Source organism: Bradysia coprophila, assembly GCF_014529535.1.
Source record: "Bradysia coprophila strain Holo2 chromosome X unlocalized genomic scaffold, BU_Bcop_v1 contig_26, whole genome shotgun sequence".
Classification (NCBI taxonomy): Eukaryota; Metazoa; Arthropoda; class Insecta; order Diptera; family Sciaridae; genus Bradysia; species Bradysia coprophila.
The window spans coordinates 1010134-1031834 of NW_023503313.1; the positions used below are offsets into that span (position 1 = coordinate 1010134).

The window sequence follows — 21701 nt, forward strand, 5'->3', positions numbered from 1 at the left end:
GTCCGCGTCGCGTAAAGGATAAGAAAATTGCTTAGATAAAATATGTTCCATTCTGTCTAAAACAAGTAATTTAGAATGATAATCATCAGAAAAGCCAGTTAATGAAGGACTGCTGTTGCAAATTATGCACCCCAATGAAATTTACCCATTGTACAATTTAAGTTAGCAAAAACTTTTGAATACAGTGTTAATACACTAATACACTAACAGCCTTTTTCCTGCCTTACTTTGGACACGGTGGATAGAATTATACGTACTGCTCGTGACTATTCGTGTCAGTCTTATGTTTATACATATGACGTGGACAACGTACATGTCACACGTTGCAACCATACGTGTCCGAAGTAAGACAGGAAAAAGGTTGTCTGGCAGCCACTTGAGCTTACAAATATTTTGCAAAGCTATAAATTCCCATTTATATATTCTTATGTTCTCTTCTACGAATAGTTACTTTACAACAAAATTGTTAAAGATTGTTAAAGGCCAACACACACTAGCATCTAGTGTCATCGGGAATACGATATTTTCTATTGTTTAAATCTGCTAAAATCGGTTAAAACCGGTTTTAACATTAGAAATATCGTGTTCCCAACTGACACTAGATGCTAGTGTGTGTTGGCCTTAAACGACCTGTTGCAAACTAATTTTTCAGAAAGGATGCCTGTTCATTTCGATAACTTATGGCAATTGTATAGAAAAATGGTTTCAGATCACTAAAATCATAAAAATCTGCGACATCACGTTTGAAACATTTACAATTGATCGCAATTTGTGATTGCCATTAAAACATCGTTATGGGGCCGTCCATTGAGTACGTACCATTTTTTCTGTGATTTTTTACTCTCTATTTCTATGGTATGTAAAATCTTACCACGATTCCTATGTGCAACGCATTGATAAAATTCTATATGAGGAATTTGAAGACCTGCCATTTTGAGGATTACGTAGTTTATGGATGACCCCTAAACTATCCGAAATGACTTACTCCATTTGGATAATAAATTGTGTCGAAACTGACGATTCTTTAGTTAAACGTTCGACTATTGAAAATATGCAGGAAAGTGTGATTTCGGTTGTTTCAATTTATGTTTTACTTTTTCCACACAATGCACTGCATCAAAGTTGCGTAGATGCATGGGTAATTATATGTTTCTAACGTGAATGGTATATTTTGTTCTAAATAAGATGTAACCTCCTTTTAGCGACCATTCGAAATTCACCATTCCAACGTATCAGCTGAATCTTTTTCGGATCAATTGTTCATAAATGCGTCCATTGACGACCAAAAGCGATTACATTTTTATTTTCAAAGTTCCGCTGAGATCTATCCATTTATCAACGCCCGTGTCATGGTAGACTCAGGAAATGGACTTTATGATGTCGTTTACTTCAACAGAACGGTGAATTTTTGTCGATTACTTAGCGATTGGAAGTATGAACCACTTTTGCAAATATTTATGCGATCAACTCTACCCTCAAGCAATTTTCCGAAAAAGTGTCCGATTGGAAAAGTAAATTTTAAACTGTTTTTCTAGTGTCGGTGCTGTGTGAATTCGATTCTCAAACAATATTCTTATTTTACAGCAACTTTTTTATGTCAAAAATTTGATACCCAATCCGGAAGAATTTCCTCCAGTGATGCCCGATAAGAAATTCTATGTTGCTATTCAAATGCTGTCGCGAAATGCGAAACCTTTGGTCGCATATAAAGTTTATGTTGAAATTAAGAACAAATAAATGGGTTTTAGTAGCGGGTAATTGTTGTAATTCTACCAAAAACTTGATTTTTCACAAACCCTACGTCTGTGCAACTTCAGTGAGACACGAAATGATTTCTGGAAGTTTTTGTTTTCCTGCATCCGGCCACTATTTACCTTTCAAATGTGCCACACGAAAACTATACCTGTAAGTAATTTTCTTTCAATTCTATATGTTGTTCCGAATAGTGTGTTCCAGTTCGAACAGTTAGAAACGTTTTCGAACAGATGAGGCCGCACGCAAAAATTGTTTTCATAGAGTGTTCCTCAGTTCGAACAGTTAGCACAGTTTTCGAAAAGTTGAGGGTGTGGGCACAAATTACTTTAACATTACGTTAGCACCATTTTCGAACAGTTGAGACTGCGGACTAAAATTGCGTTATAAAGAACAGTGACCCTCTATGAACAAAATGTGACATCAAATTTAACTGATCTTCAGAAAAGGTTCAGAAGAAACAGGTTAGAACACTCACGAAAGGATGTGGCAGCAAATTTTGAACAGTTCTGTAGATTCTTCTCTAAGTTGATGTAAGAGTCACTAGAAAATTTTGCTGCTTTGGTGATCAACTCAGAGGTATCATAACCTGTTCTGTCAGGCCTGTTCTTTGGATTACTAAAACTTTCTCTGGATTGGTCCATTAAGTGAGTTTTTAGCCCCGTACGAAGTACTGGGGGCTTATAAGATTAATATGCCGTTTGTAACACGTCGAATTGGAAGCAGACAGTAAGGGCAAAGCATTTGGTTATGTTAATAGATGACGAATCCGCAATAAAAAAAATGTCCGTCCGTCCGTCCGTCCGTCTGTGACCCCTCTAGCTTGAGCAAATCACAACCTTTTTTCAAAATTCTTTTTTTCCCCGATTGGTATCGACAAAAGTAAGGTCAAGTTCGAAAATGGGCATGGTAGGGTCGGCCCTTCCAGAGCTAGGGCCCTATAGGTGTTTTTCAGTCTTTCGACGATATCTACCGAAATACGCACGCAATAGCTGCTTGTGATATATCAAATGAAAGGTATTGACGAGTAGAACAAAGTTGCTGAACATTGTTTTTGGATAAGATGCAACGCGGGCTTGTTGGGAGGGCTCAAAGGTCGTTACTCGGCCCTAAGGGTTTTTTGCACATAAATCGAGTAAATCTCATCCGATTTTGCTAGATTTAGTTTTTTATGGAAGGTAATTGAATACCGAAAAGAACGTGACGAAAAAAGTTTCAAATTAGGGCCCTTTCGACTAAGGCCGCTACTCGGTCCTAAGGGTTTTTTGCACATAAATCGAGTAAATCTCATCCGATTTTGCTAGACTTAGTTTTTTATGGAAGGTAATTGAATATCGAAAATAACGTGGCAAAAAAAGTTTCAAATTTGGGCCCTTGGTCTAAGGCCGCCACTCGGCCCTAAGTGTTTTTTGCACACAAATCGAGTAAATCTCATCCGATTTTGCTAGATTTAGTTTTTTATGGAAGGTAATTGTATACCGAAAAGAACGTGGCAAAAAAAGTTTCAAATTTGGGCCCTTGGACTAAGGCCGCTACTCGGCCCTAAGTGTTTTTTGCACATAAATCGAGTAAATCTCATCCGATTTTGCTAGATTTAGTTTTTTATGGAAGGTAATTGTATACCGAAAAGAACGTGGCGAAAAAAGTTTCAAATTTGGGCCCTTGGACTAAGGCCGCTACTCGGCCCTAAGTGTTTTTTACACATAAATCGAGTAAATCTCATCCGATTTTGCTAGTTTTTGTTTCATTTGAGAGATAATTGAATACCTAATAGAAAGTTGGCAAAAAATGTTGGGTTTCTATGCGCAATTTTAAAAATGAACACTTTCAGTAAATTTGACCATGCCCAACTTGACTTGCATTTTGGTAACAGACGCATTAGAGGGTCGTATTAGGGTTCCGGGCGTATTACGGCTACGGACGTATTATGGTTACGGACGAAATAGGATTACGGGTCGTACGGGGCTAAGTCGCAGCAAACGCTCCGACTGTTCTGATGCCTTGTTTTTACATGATTTTTGAAGAGTTGTTCTTCGACTGGACTTCAGTAATTGAATTGGTGGGTAGACAATGAATTTTTTTTTGGATTCGTCCGGAAAAATCAATAACAAAATGTGTGTCACCAAAATGTGTGTGTCCCACCAATACAATATTTTACGGCTAGTGAAAAGAAAAATCATAAAAAGAAACACTTCAGTCGACCCACCCTAGTATAGAGTAAGCCATTTTTTAGCCTAACACAGTGAATAACTTCAATTTTATGTAAATCCTAACTTAAACAATGAAAACATAATACGTACGATGAGATTAGGCTGATTAGGCTCTACTGTGTAATGAATTTAAAACGGTGGTACACGTTTTGCGTTCGATTTACATATTTTGTCTGTGTGTTCAAGTTGTTAAGACTGTGTTGTTTGAAATCGAAATATAAATTTTTGTGGCATTTTTCCATTTTCGTCATTAAAAGGTCCTTATTGTTCTAAAATAACTAAATAGTTCAAAAGTGAGTTCAAGCAACGGTGGAAGAAACTCGAAAAAGATATAAATAGTTCTAATTCAAAGAGTTACCGATCCACAGTCCATCATCCAATTTTATGAGATGTTTTATGTTGGAAACAGACCGATTTTTTCATTGAATTTAAATTAGAAAATAAAACCTTGTTTTCTTGGTTCAATTAACTGGTCTCTTGTAAGCCTTCAGTTTATTATGATCATAATACGAATGAATCAGTTTGTACATGTGAGTAAAGAAGAATAACAAATTATCATATTGACCATTATAAGGTACACCTACCATTGACGCTTCTGCGGATGCATCGTCTGTTCGCCTCGTATTTCTTTTAGTTCTATCACAAATCGCGCTCATATTTAATCCTAAATTTTCAAAACCCAAGTACGTCTCGTCTATACCCCAAGCGTTGATGTGCAGTTCAATCAGAAACTGGTGTATAGCTTCAATGGTAGCCAAATACCATCGTGGACTATCTTTCTGATGACGCCAAAATTGGGATAGTCGATTCTGCAGCACCACACACCGCAGCGAACTAATGTTTTCGTCTTTGTAAATTGATCGGCTTTGATTCCAGGTGCTGTCGATGAAGACAGCTTTTTTTATGGGCAGTTCGCACGATCGATTGTTTTCCGAGCTTTTTTCATTCTCCGTACGGCACTGTCCGACTGGAATACGTTTCAGCAGTGTGCCCATGTTGTGTCCCTTGGGAAGTTCAAAATTATTCGCTTGAACGTTGTCTGAGAACAATGATTGCACATCCGTACTTTTATGGCTCGGAAATATGAGAACAACACCGTCTTCCTTCGAATAGTCTGGTATCGTTGGATACTCGTACACGGTGACATATTTTGGAGCTAATATAGCAGCATGGGCAGCAGTGCTTTTGCCTTCAGTTTCATTTTTGTGCTTGATTATATCGATGAACAGCGGAACCTATTCAATTGAAAATTAGATTCGTTGAGTGCCTTATCGCTGCTATAAATAGTTTCAGTTCCAAACATACCTCAACATTCGGTAATCTATTAGCCAATCTATCGACGGGCACAAAACAGCTGTAGCAAAAGAATTTCCTTGATTTACGACACTTAGAACAGGGAAATCGGTCCTCAATTTGATTTAAGAAATCATTGTCCAATATTTTTAATTTAGCGAATGGATTATCGCGGGATGCTGTTCCATTCAATTCAGTTTCTGTCATTGCAAATATATTTCAGAAATTCAATTTCATGTTACAAACACAGCAATTGAAAAATGTTTTATCAGTGACATACACTGTGCGTACATATAACCTACAATTCGTATCATGCCACTCTTTATTGACACTTGTTGTGATTTTATGCGTTGGGTTTTATGTGTCTGGTGACCAAAGAGATGACAATGAAGCAAATAAGAAGAATAGGATGAATGAAGTAGTTCGTTGTCGTATTATGTTTGTACCGTTTGTATACATAAATACTACGTAGTCTTAGAACATCAACAGTATCGCGTAACTTTCATGATTCTCTGTAAAAACAGAAGCTCAAAGAAAATGTCGCAATCTAGGGTTCCAGCAAGGATCAAATGAAAAGTTGTTTTTACAATTCCATTTACACTCTTTACTCGTAGGACTCGTCAGGACAGCTATTTTTAACCTGTTACATGCAGCAAGCATATGACCAGTATTATTATTGGGTCTATTACTTCCATCGATCAAAGTATTTTTAATCTGTTGATTTCAAATCTTGTACTTCAATTGTTTAACATGCATTTTTCTATATACATAATATCCAGAGCTTGTCATTATTTTTGTAGTCGTTATCGATAACAGATGAATAGCCGTATGTGACAGGTTAATACAAAAATACACTCGACGTGATGACACATTTATTTTTAAACATGGCTGGGTGCCTATGTAATTTTTGGGTGCAGGCTTTGTAAAATTCTAAAATGAAGCAAGATCTTTGATTGAAACCCGATTTCATGTTTTATTTTGGAGAGTACTTTTGCCATGCCGTTGAGCATTTCAATTGGTGGAACGATATCGTGATAAATATCAACCAATCCGAATCATTCATTTTTAATAAATGCTTCAAAAATCGTCCAAATAATACCCCATTCATGGTAACACCATCTCTCTGCAGCGAAAATTCCCAGTCGATATTATTTTGAAGTATTTATCGTCTTCGGTCTTCTTTCATCCTATGGATAGTGGATGAGATAATCTTCGAAGAAAGACAATTTTGTAAATAAATAAATAGAATGTCGGTTCCTGCAAAGTTAACATTGTGTGCCGCAACCATCACATCAATTGGCATTGTTAGTTACGTTTGTATAAAGCAGCGGAGCGATAGGTAACTAGTGTTGAATTCGCTAACAAATTGAATTCAGTTCACATAACAAACTGATTCGTTCAAAGGGATCGTTTGCATGAAGGTGTAATACGAGATGTTGAGCGTCAGCAGATGAGAAAATTAGAAAATTTGTACACACTACAGCAACAGGTTGATCTAACGCGACAATTAAAAAAAGAATTGGAATCATCTACCTGAGGGTGATAATGTAATGAAACGTTTGCGTGTGTTATAATTAGGACTCCTTGTAATTGTTTAAAATTAAAAGTAAATTCATTTTAGCAATACAAGAAGTTTCATTTCTTTTTCTTCTTCTCATCACCGGAATCTTCTGGCTTCGGTTTCTGCCAGTTTAATGGTTTTCGTCGATATATTGGCCATGGTGGTACGGTAATCTGCGATACGAAGCAATGAATACAATTTCCACTGTTATCACTACACTGAACTTACCAAAGTCGCTAGTGCGAATCCAGCACAAAGTATGAGGAACGTTTGTGAAAATTGTTGTATAACACCGCCCCAAACAAAGCCGACTATCCCGAAAAGCGTTATTATGAATCGCGACAACTTCTCTGCTTTGGCCTGGCCTTCGAAGTCCTAAAAGATTTTTTTTTTCTTTATCGTCAAAACCACAAGCATTTGGGACCGAGAAACCGATCGTGTCCGCAAAATCAATACAATTTCGAGGAAATGAAACGGAAAGACCGTTGTATTGAATTGTGTACAAACCATATGAGTCTGGATGTTTAACATGGTGAATGGAATTTTTTTGTAAATATTTTTCTGGAATTCTTTTAAATGTGGAAACTTTTCTAACTAACACGTCAGCGGCAAAAATAACAAAAACATAGGAGCAAAAGTGATTCTGACACGTTTGACAATTTATTTTAATTTTACAGTGTGTGTGTTGCGTTCATTCCCAGGGTAAATGATTCCCAGTACATTTTGGTTTCTTTCTGTTAACAACTCACGAAACGACTCAAAACAGACATGAAGAATTCTGCAGAACGAGAGAACCGAAGACTAGTTAATTATAACTTGCCTTGGGGTACTTGTCAAAATATTGCTTTCTCTTTCAACATGTTACGTTGAGGGCGAGAGGACCGAAGACCAGTCTATTATAAGTTGTCTTGGGGTACGTGTCAAAATATTTCTTTCTCTTTCATCATAACACTCTACTCGGAAGAGTCTTTTTGATCAAACTCTGCATCAGTCAGCTCCGTCGCTGAACCATCGTAAGCTGATGAATGTCAAAGCGTCAAAGGCGTTAATAACGCAATGAAAAATGTCTTTCAGATTTGTCCAATACAACGGTAACTTCTACAACTACCATAACGAAGGAGATAGCACCTATCGCTTTTTGATGAGACACACCACTTTCATTCAAAATAATTCACCCCTACGATGGATGAGATGAAGTATTTGATGAAGCAGGATGCCATTCATAAGATTGTGTACATACTTCGAGGAGATACACCCATCTTTAATACAAACTAAATCATATCGTATGAAGAGAAAGCGAGTTGAATTTTGCTAGGGGTCTTTTGGTCATTCACACGTATTCCTTAAGCCGATTCCGGGATGTTTTTGGGCAAAGCCGCTTTCTAGCAGCCACACAAACATTGTGTTGCTGGAGAGCTGCCTTGGTTTCGGGTATATTTGAAAAAAAGATCTCAATAAAAATGTCACTTTCATTGTTAACAGTGTAAAAGTGATCGTCCCTCAAATAAATTTTTTTGGTAATCGACAAGTTTCGACAGTCGAACAAGTTATCGATATAATGGCGAAGTGAATTAAATGTAATATGTAAATGTAAATGATTTTTTTTTAAATTAATTTTTCCTTGATTTTTTTTGCAATGAAATTATTTTGTGTTGCCTATTTGTGACCAGATTTTCCGTCGATTTATTTGTTTGACATTTTTCGCATTTACATTGCCCGAAAAGTGGTATAAATTGTGCCTCGGAAGTTTTGTTTGCATCATAACACGGATTACAAATTTTTGTTCAATTTTTTTTTATTTTGTAACACGGAAAAAAAGTGCACCGCCCATTATTATTGTTGTTATTTTTATTGAACACCGTGCTTGAAACAAATTCATAAAATGCTTCGCTTTCTGAGTGGTCGAAGTCGACGAAAGAACAGCATTAATGCTCACAATTCGCAAAGGAAGAAACAACTCGATTGTCGAATTATTTTACTTGACGGGACTGATCTATCTGTTGATTTGACGGTTTGTATTCAAGTATTTAGCATCAAACATTACACACATTCTTGTTGGCATTATTCATCTTGATGTGTCCCGGTCCTAAATAATCTTTTTTCTTCAAATTTATTGATTTTTTTGTTATCAGAAAAAAGCAATGGGAAACGATCTTTACGAGCAAGTGTTCTACTCGTTGGACCTAATCGAGAAAGATTACTTTGGCCTGCAGTTTACAGATTCGAATCATGTCAAACATTGGCTTGATCCAACCAAACCCATTAAGAAACAAGTCAAAAGTAATTTGTCAATCAGTAAATCAATAACGCAGAAATTACTAAAACGATTTCCATTCCTAGTTGGTCCTCCGTATACGTTGCGTTTAAAAGTAAAATTTTATTCGTCCGAACCGAATACGCTACGCGAAGAACTGACTCGATACCAATTCTTTCTTCAACTCAAACAAGATTTACTCGATGGAAAACTTGAGTGTACCGATCAGAGAGCGGTCGAAATGTGTGCGCTGGCGTTGCAATGTAAATAAATTTTCAATATTTTGTGAACGAATTGTGTTAACCGAATTTCGATGTAGCTGAACTCGGCGATTATGATGAAACTGTCCATACAGCTGCCACCGTTTCCGAATTCCGGTTTATGCCCAATCAGACGGAAACAACGGAAATTGCAATATTAGAAGAATACAAAAAGTGCACCGGACTGTCTCCAGCCGAAGCCGAGACCATTTTTTTGAACAAAGCGAAACATCTGGACATGTACGGCGTGGACATGCATACTGTGTTGGTAAGAATTGCGTCATTTTAACTTCTAGCCCGAATTCGATTTACAATCATTTGCTTTTTCATCAGGGAAAAGACGGCTGTGAATATCACCTTGGACTGACACCAACTGGAATTTTAGTTTTCGAAGGAGCTCAAAAAATCGGACTTTTCTTTTGGCCTAAAATTGGGAAATTAGATTTCAAAAAGAAGAAACTTACGTTGCTAGTGGTGGAAGATGATGACGAAGGACAATCACAAGACCACACATTTGTTTTTCGGTAAGCATTCGGGAACCAACTGTCTCTATCACATTCCTTTCACAAAATTCGTTTTTGTCCAATTTTGACTTCATTTCAGATTGTACAATGAAAAGGCGTGCAAGCACCTGTGGAAATGTGCAGTGGAACATCACACATTCTTCCGGTTGCGTGCACCTGTTCGCGAACAATCTGCTCGACAGAATTTCTTCCGAATGGGATCGCGTTTCCGATACACTGGTCGCACCGAAATTCAAGCCACACAACAAAGTCGTCCAAGACGATCGGTGCAATTCGAGCGTAGACCATCACAGCGCTTTGCTAGACGACAATCGCATGTCCTACGCGAACGTCAAAAGTAATTTCAGATCGATTAATTCACGCATCGGCTCCCATTTGATTTTTTTTTTTTGGTTTTCTTGCAGAACTACCGGTACTGCTACGACCACGGCAGCTACTAGCTCAGAAACATCGCCCGAATCAACGTCTGTGTCGGTTACGCCATCACCTTCTATTCAAACTGTTGTTCAAAATCATGTAACAACAAATACCTCAGTCACACCGCCACCATCCACAACGGCTGAATTGTTACATGTACCGTCCGTGTCGGAGAGTCGATGTTCCAATAAATCGTCCTCGTCGACAGAGGACGGTTGCAATTTCATCAAAATCGGATCATTTGGCAAGGCCGGTATGAATGGGCTGATCGATATCGATAATGTGGCGGCTAAACATGTGGACGATCATGCGTTCCAAAAAGGCGGCGTTCATGGATCGTTGGGAAAGGCTTCCATTAGTTCAGCGTTTAGGTGAGTGTTGGATAGAGACAATGTTGTTTGCAATGAATATATCGTCGGAAGTTGTCGGCATACATTCTAAGTTTGCGCATTTCCCTAGCATCAAAAGTGGCTCGACGGATAAAGAAAATCTGGACACTTACCTGAAAACAATCGCAAAAGAATCTATAACATCCATTAATGATGCAAACAATGCAACGATCAGGTAGGCAAAATACGACAACATTTTGTTTGGTGCGAGTGACGGGCGGGTTTTTCGGAATTTAGCATTTTACTAATTCTATCAGACTGTTGTTGGCATTGATGCTCTATATGGTGAAGAAACTTTCTTCCTTTGAACTCTTCTTTTTCGGTTGTAGTAATTGAAGTACACAATTGATTCAATCACAGTGTCACATTCTCCTTGTCTTAAATGAAATATTTGTCGGTACTACTGTCTGACATGACTTACTATTCAATTCGGTTGGTTTAACAGTTCCACTTGCAGATGGTTTACTTCCTTGAGTTTTTACGGTGAAGATCCAACAATTTCATTTAAATAATTTGATTCATTCCACATGACTAACGAATTTATAATTTTTACATGTGTTGGGCTTTGCTCCAGTAGAGAATGTCCACTAAGGCTCGGAACAGGTCACCTTTTCAAGTCTAATCAAAAAATAAATTCAAAGATCACGATGGTGTTTATACCTACTATATGACTACTGACACTTACGTCCACCACAGCGCCCTTTGAAGATACAATTGATTTTAGTTTCCAATGTTCCGAGCCTGATGATGTTCTTTTAATCCCATTTTTGCTCCAAATTTTCAACCATAAGTCCAGATGTGGACTGGCCACACAAGTTGGGGCAAGTTGGAACATCACGAATTTCCAAATTTTTGTTTTTGGTTTTATTTGAACTGCACGCATTCCGTTGCATATACTTACTGTAGCTCCTACTTATGTTGGACAGTCCATGTAATTCTTATCGAAACCTTGGTGTGTTTTAAACTGCAGAAATCCTTTCCTTTCCTTTTGCAAGCTAGCACTCCATCTGACTCTTCTTCACTTGAACTATACTTTGATATAATTATAAAAGACAGACAACTGCCTTCTGAATTGAGTTTTTCGTAGCAATGACGACACCTTTAACGTTTTTGCTTCATATTTATCTTTTAGGGTGACCATAAACAAAACTGTTGAAATGGACAACAATACGGATACACTCAAGAAACTGTCGACCAGCGAAAAACCGAATAATCAAACGAAACTTGCAAACACCGGTGGTCCATTGCTTCCCGGACAAATCAAATGTAACATTTTGAAAGGTGACCCATTCGACCACTTTGTCCGTGTACGATAATATTAACGTATTTCTACCAAACCAAAAATAGCACGTGCTGAGGAAGAACTCGGTGCCACATCTGCAATCAAAATGACAAATCATTCGAATACAACGCCATCAACGGATGGACCTGACTCGTTGAACGCAGCTACATATGTATCAGTCGTAAGTGTTTCAGGCCAATTTAAGCTTTCATTTCCTAAATATGTTTGTTGACGCTAATTTCATCATTCGTTTCCTCCTTTTTTGTTTGTTTCGCATTTGTTCTACATTTTGTGTCTGTGCGCTTTTAATTGTATGCACTTTACACGACAACCACAAAAAAACGCATTAGGGTGGCGACAAATTGACATTGAATCTAACCGGTGATTCGCCGTTCAAAATGATCAATACCAACAATTCAACGACCAATAGTACCGTGTCATCGCCGACCGTGCCAAATTTTCCATTGGCATTCGACAACAAACACAATATATCCTGTTCCTCTCAGCCGACCTCACTTTTGAATGGCTTAAGCGAAAATGTGACCGTGACACATTTTTCCGAAACGCACGGCGCAATGGAAAGAATCAGCGTTCCATCGGACAACATTTTCAGTACGGAAATCACGTCACCGAAGCTAGACAACAATGTGCGCGCAGCCAATAATTTAAAGTCATCGGAAACTGTTGTCGTCGACACCAGCAGCACCACTGCCACCACTAGCCAACCGACGAATCCATTCTTGAACATGTCGCCAACGACGACAATCGCACCGCCATCGCAACCGTCTGTTATTGTCACCACCATAACATCCACAAATCCATTCATACCCACATCGAATTATACATCTCCATCGCTTGCCATCAGTAATCCATTTAGAGACGGCGATAATGACACAAAGCCAGTAGCTAAAGTTGAGTCAAACGCTTTGAACAATCATACACCACCAGTCGATGCGAAGGAAGCGGAAAAAAAGATTCCCGACAAAGTGGTACGTATAGCTTTTTGTATGTTGTTCCCTGTTCCATTTTCTGTTCTTACCGCATTATCATGCCATAGTTTGCCATCAAGTCATTCATGTGTCGCTAATTTTTAGTTAAATGTTACCACAAGTCCGTCTTAATGCATGTAAAGCTACTTAGCTACTAGTCAAACTCCAGCTTGTGTGTCGAAAGTATTTCGCAATATCTACCAAATAGTTGGACATTTTAAGCGGTACCACGAACTGGGTTTGAATTAATATCCAGTGGTACATTCAATTTGTCATGATTTTCCATAAAGGCGACCATTATATCAACCTGTTATGCAAACCATTTCCATTCAACAATTTAGTGTTTATCGAAGACCATTTGGTCATATCTTAAAATCGAATTAATTTGCATGCGAAATCCACACTGATTTGTCGGTTAATAACGTACAACAACAACACAAATTATTTTTCAAACAGGATAACCACAAAGCTCATGATCTGGTTTCACCATGGTTAGTTTCTTCAGACGTCGTATCAACGCCCACTATTCTACGTAAAAAAGTTATAACCACGCAACTATAAAATTTTACCGTGTTACGTAAAAAGTGTATAAGGCACGATAGAGAGAGGCAGAGAAAGCGAGTTCATAATAATAATATTTTGAAAATTGGTTCTTCTTGCAAATTCTTTATTCGAAATGGAAATTCGTTCGAAAAATTTCGTCTTTTTTTAATTTATTGGCGATTCGATATTTTGGTGCTAAATTTAAACAAAATTAATTTTTTTTTATTGATTTCTTTTATAAGACTAACCCCGAAACGTATATAACTCGATTAACAAACGAAACAAAAAAAAATTGTGGAACTTAAAAGTATTTACACATTCCGGACAATTGTTTTTTTCATTTGATGACCTAAACCGTAAAATACTTTACTACTTAGATGACTGCTAATATTAAAAATAGAAAAATTTTTGCATTTAATTTAAACATACAACTGTTGGACTGTTCCATGTATTTACCATTTGCCGAGGGAATAGAACTTTTTGTCGCTTTCAGGAAATTTTCCTCAATTTGTTGGGTGGTGCGGAAGTTTTTTTTACTGGAAAAATGAGGATTCATTCAGGTTAAAAATGGAATCAATATTTTGTCAAAATGATCCTATTCACTCCTCGAATTCTATTGCCTTTTGAGGAGTGAAGTTGGTCATTTCTGAGGATTTTTTTATTCACTACGGTAGCTCGCATTTATTTTTATCATTCCGAAGACTTTAATTTTCTTAATTTTACTTTTAATCGGACTGACACAATCGTCCAACATATTACGACCGATTTTCACCCCAAAAATCTTGATGCGATTTTCTATTCCGATCATGAAAATCATTTTATTAAACCAACTGTTCCTGATACAAAGGAATAGCGTCGAAATAATGCCTTATATCAATTGTGCGTAAACAGTCAGTGTTATCCGTCATAGACTTACGTGCTTTTGCATAAATATATATAATATGTCGATTTACATTACAAAGAGGCGATACTTGCAATTACTTATTTTGATCTCAAACTTTTCAGAGCTACTTAAATGGACGCAGTGACTTACGATTTAAAACAAAACGGTAGAGACTATTATTTGGAAACAATACATTACCTAGATTTTCCAGAATTTTCTTACATTTTTCCGAATTTTTATTAAGGAAAATGAAAGAATATTCTGGAAAATATGACCAAACCTTTTCCCAAAAATAGTCTTTTGCAGATAAGATAGCCTCACACTAAAAAAAAGTTCTCCATTTTGCATTGTGAAAATGGAGACCATATTTTCTAGACTAGTGCTGAAATATCGGACTTTGTCATTGTTTTTTTTAGCGAATTCGAACCTCATGTTCACTGATAAAGCCTTTCAGCATGCGTTAATCATAACTTACAATTTTTAAGTGTGCGGCCAGCTTTACGAAGATTTTTTTCTCTATTTTATTATCCACTTACTTTAGTTTTTTACAATAGTAAAATAGGAAAATTAAGTCTACATTTTGAGATAATAGACCTATTCAGTGAACGATCGATTTTTTTTAAATAGAAATTTCTTTATCTAACAATTACCGACGGCAAACAAAAAATTCATTTGAAAATGTAATAAATGAAGACAATGCAAATGGAAATGTTATTGAGTAAGAAGTTCGGTAAGAAGCAGAAATTTATTGATAGAGCCAGATGCACCAGACGGTGTACTTCGGAAGGTATCTGTTAAATACAATCACCTCTACTACGATGAGAAATCTGAGTATCACCCGAGCATCTGCATTGTCCCGGTAGCACACGGCCACTGTACACAGCTGTTCGTACACACCTCTAAATCAGATTTATTTTGTTGCCTTGTTGATGTGCTCGGATAATTTTGTTAGTTATTTCAAATAATTCGATAACTAATTGCACTGAGTCGTAAATTAACGAATTGATGACCAGTTGTATGGATGTAAGCGATTCGCCGCTTTGTTAATTTATCAACCCGGCATTTGCATAAAATTTAGCATTATTTAGTCCAATGCAATATAATTTAACTTTTTTTTCCAAATTAATGAAATGAAGATTTAAACAATGAATAAGACACAAAAAAATGCCATGAAAATCGATTAAAAATTAAATTAATAAAAGTGGAAGATTGTAATAAATTTTACATTTATAATGAGAAAAACGTTGCATATTATGTTAGTATATACATGAATATATTCGAGTATTTATTTGATTTAGGAATTATTATTTTTTTTGCCTAAAAAAAGACAAATTTTTTACTTAAATTTTGATTCGAAAAAAAAAATCATTTTCTAATCATATCGAATCGCTTTGCTTGTTCGTCCGTCCCAAGATTGAAATACAAATTTATATACAAAATGAAAATACATTTCCATATTTTATCTAAAGAGAATGTAAAATATTAAACGAATATATTTGCCAAAATCAGTCGTTTTACTGAGTCCAACGGAGACTGACGTAGAAGTTGGTGTATCTCAGGGTGGAGTGTTGTCTCCGTTATTGTTTCTAGTTTCCATACAGTCTACCGATTGGCTTTGCAGATGACACCAGTATGTTCGTTTCTTCAGCCTTTGTGTCGGAAAACAATTCTAACATCTGGGATAATCTCGCTGTCTTACCTGAATACTTTCGCCTGGACACGCCGACGTTGAATCTCCGTACGACAGAGCTGTATCACTTTCATAAGCCGAAAGTTAAGATTGTTGATCCGCCAGTCGTGAAGTTTGAAGGTGTTACGATCCACACGTGTCCGAGTGTGCAGTGCCTTGGGCTAACTCTGGACGAGTTTGTTCATTGGAACGTTCATATTGCTTGCATTTTGAGGATTATCTCTGGGCGTGTAAGGATAATTCAGGGGCTGTGGTTTCTCCCGATGAAGAAACTGAGTTTTCTCTATTCTACCGTCTACTGTAATTTGACCTATTTAGTTGCGTTGAGGTCTGTGGATCTTCCGCTTAAACTCTTATCTTATATTATGCGCTACAGAGCTTTGAAAACATCTCACAAGTAATCTGTTCGGTAAGTTACTTTTTAACCAATAAACTGATTGGGTAAGAACTTCCCATCGTACTCTCAGTGCAACAGCTGTATAAGCAGGTAGTTTGAGGATTTGTCTTCTGTTGTGTCAATTGTGTGAAGCGCCACTCTGGAGTTCCCCCACAATGTCAGCATCGAATCAGTTACTCTCATTTGTTGAGGAAGCCTAAGATCCAGTCTGAACACTGGAGGCGGTGCTTTCTTTTTTCTGAGCCGTCATTGTTCACCTCACTGTTTCTGTCTCACTTAGAAAGTTAAGTCGCTTGTCGCTATCAATAATTCTGTTTGCAGGAAACATAGTCGATTTATCTCCTCAACCGAAGCTTCAACCTTTACCGTTTTCTTATAGAGAGATAGAGAATTTGAAATCCGCAAAAAAAATGGTTTCTAAACGTTGTGTTTACCTCGCAGGGCCTAATTTTGTGAAATATTCCACTAAGTTTCACTAATTTTTTAATGAAATTTTGTGGCCTAAACTATTGGGAAAATGTTGGGAATTGCAACACTCTCAAAATGCAATTTAAAACTTTTTGCCGTTGCTGAACTATTTCATTGTTGACACAGTATGTGTTCGCAAATATAGTCAGTGGTTGAAGTTATCAAAGTCCGAGTCCAACGTAACATTTCTTTCGAAATTTATCTATAATTTAAAAATTGAAAGTCTTAGACGAACCAGTTTACCTGTGTTTTCACAACCCACACCCACATATCTTGAACGTCAAGCTCCCAAAGTATCTTATCACTTCAATCCAATTAAATACTGTAACCATGTTGGCGAATCTTTGTCAAGTAAGGCAAGTAAGTGACACTTCACGTGTTGATAAACAACTTGTTTTAAATATAGTTTATGAAACTGAACCAGAAAAAAAAATTCGAAACAGCGACCTTGAGCTAGTTATGAGAAAGTGAAAATCTAATTACTTCAAAATCCACAGTAACAAAGTAGAAAGATATTCCAGGAGCTATGCTCCTCAACAGTGAGATACGAAGGTCTGAATTTCGATAGTTTATTCCTCACAAAAAGTTTTACTTTCGAAGTAAAATTGAATCTACAACATTTTGTCAGCGGATTTACTCCTTCACCAACTTCGCATTCTCAAAAGTTTAGGATTCTACCATACATTTCGTGCTTCAACCGACAATCATTCTTTATTGGCGGTAAGAGGAATGCTTTTCATTTGAACGCACATTATAGCCAAGTTATTTCCATAAAAAGAAATCTTGAAAATTCGTAAGTTAAAAATAAATTTATTTCATTTTCCAATGCGATAACCAAATATGTGGATATATATACACACACACACACACCTCCAACACGCTCTACTCTGTTGATTTTCCATACACTTTTAAGAGAGAATTTTGTTGATCTTACCAAATTAGATTAACGATCCAAAGCTATTGTTATCTGAAACATGCATAACAAATGACTTTTCTGGCTTTTCTTTCTTTTTTTTCATAGAAAAACTAAAAATCTATTTTTATAAAAAAAAATAATGGAGAAGACCACAGTTTCTTTAATAGTACCGAATGCCATCACAATACCATCGCAATGATCCCACGAAAACAAACTACAAATTTTAAATTTTCGTCCGAAAATAGAAAAGTGTTTGTTTAACAGCGAATTTATTTTTTCTTTTCTTCTTTCGTTCTTTCTGTTGTTTTCTTCTATCGATTCGAGAAAACATTCATAGCGTCATCGACTTACTCATTATAGTGGCACATGGCACAAATATACAACGTAATTACTACATGTTGAATTGTTAGTAAACTGTCTACTTGAGATTGTTGATGTGTTCTATGTAAATATGAATGGTATACATGTTGCTAGTGATTTAACCGTTTTTCTTCAAAAACGTGAGGTAAAGTTAACTTTACTTCTCGCAGCCAGAATTTTACCTCAAGCTTTTGAATAAAATATCTTACTTGGCAATTGAGTAAATGAAGGAAATGGTACTTCTTGTGTGTTTACCGACCTCGGCTACGCCTCATTTGCCTCATTGATAAGTAATGTACTATTAGTCCGCCGATATGAGTAAATAAAATCGGAAATGCATTAGTCGGACACGACAGGAACACGATTTCTATGTTGTTTGGGTGTTGTTGTTTTTTTATCGTCTTTCTTTCCTGTGGCCATGTAGTAGTTGTTTGTAGTTGGTAGTACATAATACAAAATTAATGAAATATGTTCATTAGTAATTACAAGCGAAACGGAATTACCGAAATAAGTAACGAAGAATTCACACAAAAAATAAGAAGAATTTTTTGTAGCATAGAGCGCATACCATATAACCGTTGAAGTTGATGATTGGAGCAATTTATTATTAGATTGTGACGCCCCAATTGGCTCATAATAAGTTAATTGATGTTGAAAAATATGGAATTGAAGCATTTTCTTGGTGTTCAATTTATTTACGGATATCACATAATTAAAAATGTTGGAAAGTGTGTGCGGCGTTTCTTATTTTTTTCAATCTCATTTTTTTCCTCTTGGTCGTTGATGTGGGTTTCAAGAGCTTTGCTCTGCTATCGGAATTTCGGAATTTAATAGTTTTGGGCGCGATGCCATGTTAATTATTTAATTTTGTTAAAAAAATCTTTTCTTTTCGTATGTAAGACGAAAAAAAAAGTGTTTCAAGGAAAATGTTTAAAATTGGAATGGCGATTATGTTCTATTGTTTATCGTATTGGAGATCGAATAACCACTGGTTCTGAACACAGTATGAAGAATTAGAGAAACCGATTTTTTTTTCTTAATAAAAAATTTATTTTTTTCCTTTTTTCTTTTCCTTACCAATAAAAACGTAAAACAATTTTATAGTAAACATAAAGATGAAACGAAATTATCTCAACAAAAAAAATTTCACGTTTTTCACATTTGTATATATTCAAAAATAAAGAAAAATATTTTCCTGTCGTTTTTGACACTCCACATTATAATAGTTGGTATTCAATGGGCAAAAATGGGTAATAGTAAAATAATAAAATTTACAGAAAAAGAACAAAGAAAAACAAGAAAAAATGTAGAACAGTCTTGTTGATGATGTGCCGATTATTTCTTGCATTAAATATGCGTGTTAGAGCATCATGATGTTGCTGATGAATTGACCAGGTTAAATAAGAGTTCAATTGGTTTCGTTGGGACGGAACAATTAGTTGTAGCTTAGAAACATTTGCGGTGAACGATTCCTGGGCCGGATTCATCGTATTCCTGTTTGGAGATCCACATCTGTTGGAAGGTGGACAGAGATGCGAGAATGGAACCGCCTATTTTACGAAAAAAAAAGAGAGAAGACAATGGTCATCCTCCATGTCCAATTCAGTTTCCAATTTGTGTTAAACTTACCGATCCATACGGAGTATTTACGTTCTGGTGGGGCGATGATCTTGATCTTGATTGTTGATGGGGCAAGAGCGGTGATTTCCTTTTGCATACGATCAGCAATACCTGGGTACATGGTGGTACCGCCGGACATAACAATATTGGCATACAAGTCTTTACGGATATCAACGTCGCACTTCATGATTGAGTTGTAGACTGTTTCATGAATACCGCACGATTCCATACCCAAGAAGGACGGTTGGAATAGAGATTCTGTAATGATCGCACAATTTCACAATGTTAGTTAGTTGAACATCTCTTAACATTTTTGCTGCAATTTCTTACCTGGGCAACGGAATCTTTCGTTACCAATGGTGATTACTTGACCGTCGGGAAGTTCATAAGATTTTTCCAAAGAGGTTGAAGCAGCAGCTGTGGCCATTTCTTGTTCAAAATCTAGGGCAACATAGCAAAGTTTTTCCTTGATATCACGAACAATTTCCCGTTCAGCTGTGGTTGTGAAGGAGTAGCCACGTTCGGTCAAGATTTTCATCAAATAATCGGTCAAGTCACGTCCAGCCAAATCCAATCGAAGGATGGCATGGGGCAAGGCATAACCTTCATAGATTGGTACGGTGTGGGAAACACCATCACCAGAATCCAATACAATACCGGTGGTACGACCGGAAGCGTACAGTGAAAGAACAGCCTGGATGGCAACATACATGGCTGGTGAGTTGAAGGTTTCGAACATAATTTGTGTCATCTTTTCACGGTTAGCTTTTGGATTCAATGGGGCTTCTGTCAAAAGAACTGGGTGCTCTTCTGGGGCTACACGCAATTCGTTGTAGAAGGTGTGATGCCAGATCTTTTCCATATCGTCCCAGTTTGTGATGATACCGTGTTCGATTGGGTATTTCAATGTGAGGATACCACGTTTGCTTTGGGCTTCATCACCAACATAGGAGTCCTTTTGTCCCATACCGACCATGACACCTTGATGACGTGGGCGACCGACGATGGATGGGAACACAGCACGGGGTGCATCATCACCGGCAAAACCGGCTTTGCACATACCGGATCCATTGTCTACGACTAAGGCGGCTACATCATCGTCACACATTTTGAATTGATTTTTTAGATTAGCACTTCACCTGCACAGAACGAAAGAAAACAAAAAAGTTAAATTAAAAATTCCACGGAAAAAACTTTCTGAAATTTAGGAAAAAAAATTGTCGAAAAAATTCTCTTGAAAATTAAACAGCCAAGAACTTTATCGTAACAGTTCGACTTATTTGGACAAGAAATTATTTCACGAAAAGAAAAATAATTTTCCCACTTGAAAACAAAAACAATTTTTTTTTCAAAATCAAAATAATTCACCAACCGTTTGAATACACAAAAATTCTGTTTCAACTCCACAACACTGAGTCGGCCGCTTGAATAGTAAATCTGCGAGTGGATGCTGGATTTTATCGTTCCAATATTTATACATTCAGTTCATTTGAATGTAAGAGTTTTATGAACTGGCGTCGCCGTCGCAACGCTTTTCTAACACGACCGAAATAGAAAAATACAAATGTACGCGATACAAACGGAAGGCACCCCATACATGGATCGAACGGCTGAGTAATGCACATTTTGTCAGTTACTGTAGTACCATATTTGAGTTTGGGTTTTCAAATCAAATCGACTGTTACGACATGGTATGTAGAAATACGTGTTTATAGATATGTATAAGTATATGATGGACTGTGCCTGTATCCGTATACATACTCTTAATTATGAATGGTATTTTTTATTTATTTTTAAACCATAAGTATGTTGGCTTAATTGAAAATAATTTTCTGCTTGAGATGTTGCTGTTGAAACATAAAAAATTCAGATTAGAAAACACTGGTGTGATTC

At 36.7% G+C, this 21701-nt stretch overlaps 4 protein-coding genes across 6 annotated transcripts; 1 reads left to right on the forward strand and 3 right to left on the reverse strand.

Moving 5' to 3' along the window:
• Nucleotides 1-4418: 4418 nt before the first annotated feature.
• LOC119069119 (tRNA-uridine aminocarboxypropyltransferase 1) lies at nt 4419-5565 on the reverse strand. Its single transcript, XM_037173016.1, has 2 exons — nt 5268-5565; nt 4419-5197 (listed from the first exon to the last, which is right to left on the reverse strand). The coding sequence occupies exons 1-2, from the start codon at nt 5460-5462 to the stop codon at nt 4424-4426; spliced, it is 969 nt and encodes a 322-aa protein (XP_037028911.1). The 5' UTR covers nt 5463-5565; the 3' UTR covers nt 4419-4423.
• Nucleotides 5566-6819: 1254 nt separating this feature from the next.
• LOC119069120 (signal peptidase complex subunit 1) lies at nt 6820-7483 on the reverse strand. Its single transcript, XM_037173017.1, has 3 exons — nt 7324-7483; nt 7045-7191; nt 6820-6989 (listed from the first exon to the last, which is right to left on the reverse strand). The coding sequence occupies exons 1-3, from the start codon at nt 7345-7347 to the stop codon at nt 6891-6893; spliced, it is 270 nt and encodes an 89-aa protein (XP_037028912.1). The 5' UTR covers nt 7348-7483; the 3' UTR covers nt 6820-6890.
• An 871-nt stretch (nt 7484-8354) lies between these two features.
• On the forward strand, nt 8355-15488 carry LOC119069121 (band 4.1-like protein 5). 3 transcript variants are annotated; one of them, XM_037173018.1, is made up of 12 exons: nt 8355-8827; nt 8949-9096; nt 9157-9333; nt 9390-9598; nt 9664-9854; nt 9934-10191; nt 10259-10642; nt 10731-10835; nt 11793-11941; nt 12008-12123; nt 12293-12931; nt 13388-15488. In XM_037173018.1, exons 1-12 carry the CDS (start codon nt 8699-8701, stop codon nt 13490-13492), a joined length of 2610 nt encoding a protein of 869 aa, XP_037028913.1. In that variant the 5' UTR covers nt 8355-8698; the 3' UTR covers nt 13493-15488. The 3 variants fall into 3 exon arrangements, with proteins under 3 accessions (XP_037028913.1, XP_037028915.1, XP_037028914.1); XM_037173020.1 differs by lacking the exon at nt 12293-12931; XM_037173019.1 differs by lacking the exon at nt 10731-10835.
• A 3850-nt stretch (nt 15489-19338) lies between these two features.
• LOC119069122 (actin-87E) lies at nt 19339-21321 on the reverse strand. The gene is made up of 4 exons (XM_037173021.1): nt 21181-21321; nt 20139-20947; nt 19818-20066; nt 19339-19738 (listed from the first exon to the last, which is right to left on the reverse strand). Exons 2-4 carry the CDS (start codon nt 20914-20916, stop codon nt 19635-19637), a joined length of 1131 nt encoding a protein of 376 aa, XP_037028916.1. The 5' UTR covers nt 20917-20947; nt 21181-21321; the 3' UTR covers nt 19339-19634.
• Between the last annotated feature and the right edge of the window lie 380 nt (nt 21322-21701).